General features: G+C 36.0%; 1 protein-coding gene across 1 annotated transcript; it reads right to left on the bottom strand.

Moving 5' to 3' along the window:
• Window positions 1–435: 435 nt before the first annotated feature.
• On the bottom strand, window positions 436–2,552 carry LOC116189192 (protein no-on-transient A-like). Its single transcript, XM_031518749.1, is given in 9 exon segments — window positions 436–708; window positions 813–1,043; window positions 1,177–1,242; window positions 1,339–1,400; window positions 1,634–1,708; window positions 1,821–1,909; window positions 1,997–2,077; window positions 2,297–2,379; window positions 2,382–2,552. Coding segments are annotated over 9 exon segments (825 nt in total). The 5' UTR covers window positions 2,419–2,552; the 3' UTR covers window positions 436–607.
• Window positions 2,553–7,049: the final 4,497 nt, after the last annotated feature.

Genomic DNA, 7,049 nt, shown 5'->3' with positions numbered 1-7,049 from the left:
ATCAGTGTTCCTCGTACAAGTGAGGAAAGAGGGCATCAAAACATACAAATGGAAGATTGAGAAAACTGAATGAAATATTTTGACAAGTAAATCAATTTGATTAGACCTACAATGTGTTTGAATTTTGATGCGATTGCTTGCGGGCTTGTTGGCACAGGCACTCTCCGCCACTCACTTGAGCAAAATCAGTGTCTCGTAAATAATGTCAAAACAATTATTCGACTAAAGTTGCCCGATTGCAGATGTCGATTTCCCACAATTGATGAATACCGTGTGAACGTACATGAACCAATTCTGGGTCATCATTCTCATCCGGCTGGAGATAATCAAGAGTGAACAAATCTGTTCACTGGCTCGAGATATTCTCTAGTTATTGAAGATAGGAAATCATCCGTGCAAAGATAGCATGGTTCATTGGCTCGAGACGATCAAGAGTGAACGAAATGTTCAGCTTTCTTATTAATCCCAAAAAACTAACAAGGGGGACTCGAAATAATTTGAACCCTTCGTCGTGCCCGCATTTCTAACTAAGAAAATGAAAAAAAAAAAAAATTTAATTACCGCTGCGTCTTGGCTACAGCTAAGAGCAATTCAAAGATAATTATTATCAGGCGGCAGCTGGTTGAGATGGACCGTTGGCGTTAGACCTGAAACCTCTGCCTCGGCCTCGGCCTTGACCACGTACCATGCCCCACCCGCGTCCACGTCCTGTCAACCCCAAAAGCTCATGAGTATGAGTTACTAATAAAATTACGCCTATGATAGAAGTCCGTTGAGACTACAAATGTGATGTTTGATCGAGCTGAACTTACCACGTCCTTGGCTAGGACCAAGAGGACCTCCACCATTAGAGTTGTTTAGAGTAGAAGGATAGCGGTTTATGTTCCCACCGACGTAAGTATATCGTTGCCCTTGCCCCATATAGCCTCCTCGTCCTCGGCCCCTATAGCCCCGTCCCCAACCCCGTCCTCGACTTGAAAATCCCTGCCCCCCGTCCGCTGCCCCATCTAGAACGTGTTCTGCTCCACCATTAATATAATTCCCTGCACAATTGTATGACTAAGCAATCAGTTTATATACTGCAGCGACCAGTATGATCCAACCGCTCTTATTATTCTGGGTGTAAAAGCCGATTCTTAAATCTAGACAAGTGTTAGTTTAGTCGACGAGTGCTACCTCTACCTCGGTCCCTTCCTCTTCCTCGTCCACCCCGTATTCTGCCCATCGTGCTTTGGTGGCCCCCTATTAGTCATATACTGATCATATAAGCACATGAATAGTTTTTTTATATAACAACCGAAGGAAACTAGTTATATTCAAATGCTAAATAAACTTTACCTCCTTGATGGTCCTGGACATGCCCTATCTTCACCTGATCCTGAGGAATAGGGGGCTGGTACCTGCATTTGTATATCTAGAATCATTACATTAAAAAATGATAGATGATATCGAGAGATTTAAGGTGACCATTCCTTGTAGGGATTGCGCCCATAAGTATATCCAGTCAAAATGATCTTAAGCCTTACATCTACCAAATTATGATCACACATACTCGACAAAGCGATTAAGCCACTGAAACTCGAGATGAAAATTTATGTAAATAAATAGAATTGGAGACTTGTGTAGGACATACCCAGTAGAGGATGTGTCCAGTTCATTCTTGGACAAAGTAATGGTTATCACCGAGACATGTCGTGTTGTTTCTAATCTGCCATTGGTTACACAAACATGAATTATCCAGTCAAATGCATAACCAAATCATAAGATATGCACCGAAAGCAAATCTTTTGGACCAAGAATTGAAACAGCGATGTGCTTACGGAAGAAGGCCTTCTTCTAATGGCTCCCAAGTGTCGGTTATGTCAGTAGAACTGATCGAAGTGTTCTGATGAAGACGAGCTACCCTTCTCTAATTCATCCCAGCAAAAAAAATGACACCGTTAGCACTTGATCACCGCAAATAGCAAGCATCAGCCGAGCGAAATTAGATAAGAACCTTAATCAGTTCGGTGATCATCACAGTCTTGTTTATGGCTCTTCCCATCGCCTTAAGCGCTATCTCCGTCGCCTCTTTCTCCTAAACAACATTGTAATACGTGAAATCCCCGAAGTGATATCATAATGTACCCTAAAGTGCACGTCAACTGATAGCTTTTACACCATGCTTGGTTTAACGATGAAACCGTTATGGAAAAGAAAGATCACATTCGGAACTGAAGCATGTGGCATTAATTCTCTTCCATTCACATTATAATGAAGGCCGTGTAAGATGAATCAAGTGTACAAGATGTCGGACCTGAAGAAGACTGGTGGCATAAGTGATATAGTTGAGCATCCTGCCCTGCGCAGTGACACGGATCTCATTCTCATTAATGGGTTCTCTTCTTTCGGCTTCTCGACCCGCTGATACCGGTCCATCACTCTGATTCCTTGCAACTAACCCTGCTTCAGTAATCTGATGATGACTTTTATCATTCAAAAGCAAATTGACACAGCATGCCTCATATTGATCATGACGGCAGCCAGAACGAAACAATATGGGATATCATAGAGCATCACATAGTAACATGCGAACCGGGATATCTAGATATGCAGACGGGACGGGAGAATATCAGCGTAAGGGAAGTTGAGAAGGATGGAGAAAATAAGGAAAATCAGCCAAAGGGACTGCAATTGGCAGGAGAAGGGAGTGAAGAGAGAAGGCTATCTGGTGATTTGACTTTTCAACGCTTACGTCGCTCTCCCTTGGTGTTGGATCTGTGAAAGCCCGCGGGAGATTCGGACGGGCCTCAACTGCTTGACCGGGCCTTCTCTTCTTCTTCTTCTCTCTTATATTTTCCCTTTTCCTTTTCCTTTACCTTGCCCAGGAAAAAAAGAAAGGAATATGAGATCAAACAACTTTTTGTTTTTATAAATTTTGGGTGAACAAAAGCAATTGAGTTCACAAGTCCCTACCGTCAATTTCCTTCTTATTTTCATGTTAAAATGCACTGCGTAAAGAGAAATAAAATTAGTGCAATGACACTCGCTCTTAATTTGAGATAGAGAGGTTTCGTATTTTATTGTCTAAAATGGAATATTTCATATTTCTTTTATTCAATACCGCTATACTTCTATTTCCCAATTCTCTATTAGGACTTTCCTTGTAATCGAAAGAGAAAAAAAGAATATATATATATATATATATATATCACACTCTTCAAGAGGTCCATAGCCAAGCAACTGCACTGTACTGTAGCCTAATAATGGATTGGTCAAGACTCAGGTCGTTTGTCTTGACCACCCGAGTTTCCCTATGTGCCATCCCATAATCAAGTGTGTTGTTGTGGCATCATTTTTAAGGAGGTTGCGTAATAGGCGATACGCGCTGACCTCTAGTCCATTGATGGCGGATCACTCCGGTGAAAATGACTACACCAAACAAATGATATCGCGTCCACATATTGTGCGACTTACTTGCTATATATGTGGCTAATTGTGCGACTCACTGACTATAGTAAGCAAAGACTGAACCATTCTGCTCAGTCGCCTTCGATTGGTTTAATCATTTTTATTTACTATTCCTTTGTTAGAATCACTGACACAAGACTTCTATATATGCATAACTTCGAGGATTTGTTCAATATATTGTTGGCGTAATGTATTGAATTAATGTAATATTTTCTTGACGCCACTGATACAGAGGATTTGGAAGAATATAATTGGAAGAGAACTTCCAAATGACCCAAGGGAGGATTAGATCATCGTCACATCGCTCTTTTTTTTTTTTGTCTTGAGCAGTCACATCGCATCACCTTAGATCGGAAAGAAGACATTGATGCCATCTTTTTAATGATTGGATAAGCACAAATGATTTGGAGATCATGATTCGATAGGGACAGCTAATTAGTTTCAAAAACAATTATGTAACTCTATTAATAGAAGAGATTACGCCATCATTTCTCATTTCAATGACTATTTTTTTTCCGATTATATATATATATGATTTTCTGCAGTGGAATTATAGGTAGAGCTCGGTGAAGTGTCCGACTTAGTTATTTATTATATTATCAACGATGATGTAATATAGTAGCGCACGCCCTCGAATAGTAATTAAGAGATTCTAAGTACAATACTCGGTGGAATTACCTATATCCCTTTATTAGTTATTAGAATATCATTTCATTGTACTATATTTATGAGTCTCCCTTGTAATAAAAAATATATATATATTATATTGCATGGTCTAAGGCATGATGAGGAGGATTTTCGGTCCAAATCCATATCAACACGTCCAAGTCCAAAGAAGCATATCTTGAATATATCAAGAAATATTCTCGTGAAGTGGAAATGGAAGATGAGATATCTTGATCCATGGATTATAAATATTACTCTTTTAATTAGGTAGTATATTTTATTCAGATAGAAATATATTTAGAATTAGATATTACTTTCGATTTTAGTTTGAGTTAAGAGCCTTCAGTTTCTTATTTTGAAACAATTACTTATTTTATTTTTTGAAGTTACATAGCAAGAGTCTAGATTATAATTTCCCATTTTAGTGTCTTCTTTGTTTCTTAGACCTATATATATATAGTCTATCTCAATGTAACAAAAGGCTAGAACTTTATATCTCAAAAATAATAATACTTGTTTGAAAAAGTTGAGAGATTTCTCTTTTTATCATGGACCTTTTGGTGTCATTCGTTGGGTTTGGACGTGATCTATTCCCTTTGAGTCTAAATTCATATTTAGACTTGAGAAACCGTGATACGCACCGTATAACATCTTCACCTTCCCACTTTTGCATTTCAAGAAGCCAGGAAAAAAAAGTGAATTTCTACTCATAATTTGTGAGAATTAATATCTTTGCATTCATATGACAAAAGGTATAATACAACTTCAACTTTGCTTAAAATCAAGAGATGTTTCGATTCATCAAGTTTATTTTCTATGTCCGCTTATTTCACATTTTTCAATTCTTTATTAGGTCCATAATCCTCCATTATGATAATAACAAACAAAAAATTTTCATTTATTTTATAATAGAGTTTGCGATACAAAATTAATTATTTGACTGCAGCTCAGATTCAAAATTTCAAACCATTTCATTTTAAATTTTCATTTTTTAGCTTAAACAAGTGGGGGAAAATGATGAGGAAGATTTTCAGCCGAAATCCATATCAACATGTCTAAGCCCAAAGAAGCATAACTTGAATATATCAAGGAATATTCTCGTAATGTGGAAATGGAAGATGAGATGTCTTGATCCATAGATTATGAATATTACTATCTTAATTAGGTAGTATATTTTATTTAGATATAATACATTTAGAATTATATATTACTTCCAATTTTAGTTTGAGTAAAGAGTCTTCAGTTTCTTATTTTGGAAGAATTACTTATTTTGTTTTAGGAAGTTACATAATAAGAGTCTAGATTCTAATTTCCTATTTTAGTGTTTTCTTAGTTGTCTTAGGCCTATATATATATATATATATATAGTCCATCTCATTGTTACAGAAGACTAGAATTTTATATCACAAGAATAATAATACTTCTTTGATAAAGTTAAGAGAATTCTCTTTTTATCATGGCCCTTTTGGGTGTTATTTGTCGGGTCTAGACGTGATATATTCCTTTCGAGTGTAAATTCAGATTTAGACTTGAGAAATCGTTATCCGTGCGTGTTACATCTTCAACTTCCCACTTTTGCATTTCAAGAAGCAGTGAAAAAATATAAAAAGTGAATTTCCATTCATAATTTATTTATTTTGCTGAAAGAATTATGAAGATACCTTAAAAAGAACTTATCAAAGGAAATCCTACTCTGAATAAGGATTTTCTTTTTTTGGTGAGAAATCGGATATGAGTTTTCTTCTGAAGAGATAAAAGGGAAAAGGGCCAGCCGACAAAAATTCACGAAAAGAAATTTGAAGAAAACATTCACATGCAGAGTGTGGAAAACATTTCTTCCTTCCTTTTCCTGTTCTTTCATTTTCAGATCTATTTCTTCCCCAAAAACGCACGCGTGGCACTCTCATCTATAAATTAAAGTTACCCAAAATTCTTTTGGCTAACTATCCAAGTCTTAACAGTTCATTTATTTAATAAATCAAGGTACACGCTCATGTTGAAAATACGCAATTTTAATTCCCTTGACTCCTTATTTTGAAAAAGAACATGACTTTTCTTTAAATGTTTAGTGAAACATGTGCTTTTTCATTTTCCTTGAGACAAACACGTCCTCTTTTCCACTTGGAAAGTAGATGTGATCAAGAATAAAATGATCCTTTGTATCTTTGAAGCAACAACCCATGACGAGATTTTCCAAAAGAAGGGCAATATATTCACGATGATTTGCATTTAATAGTAATAATAACAAGAATAATGTTTATCAGTCCTACTCCTGATAGTACTTGATTAGTTGCGCATGCTTATCGGGAAAAAAAAAACTATTGCACGTGGGGTGAAACCTACTCTTTGGATAAACTAATCACGCCCATCACATTGAAGTCTTAAAGTAAATTCAGTAATTAGAGCCTTAATCTTCTTCATCAACTATTCTCAAGATTTTGTTATATTTGGTAAAAACGCTATGATGTATTTCAAATATATATATATTTTTTAACCTTCCAAGATAACACAATTGTTATGCTCACAATTTTTATACTATACCGCAATGGGATTTTTTAAATTTCATTTGTTTTTCATTTTAATCCCAACATTGACTTTTGCGATGGACTGATATATCAAGTGGTTTCAAATTTGATACTAATGAAACTATTCAAATTTCTTTTTTATTATTTTATAATTTTTATTTTATTATACTGAGTCACGTGCCTTCTTTATAATAAAAAAAATAATATGAGGTTTATCATAATTAGGGAGAGCGGAAGGGAGAGAGTACAAGAATAAACTGTTGTACGAGTACAAAGGATGTGGAGAAAAATTTACCAAATTAACCCTCGACCTATTTATTTTTTTTCTCCTCTTAATTGGAGCATGGATAAGTTTTGCAATTTATTCTAATTAAGTTGAATTTGCATCTTTTGTCCCAAGGAGATCTT

The sequence above is a fragment of the Punica granatum genome, chromosome 8, assembly GCF_007655135.1.
Source record: "Punica granatum isolate Tunisia-2019 chromosome 8, ASM765513v2, whole genome shotgun sequence".
NCBI classification, from domain to species: Eukaryota; Viridiplantae; Streptophyta; class Magnoliopsida; order Myrtales; family Lythraceae; genus Punica; species Punica granatum.
Note: the sequence above shows the minus strand (reverse complement) of the source record. Positions and strands in the feature narration are given on the sequence as shown.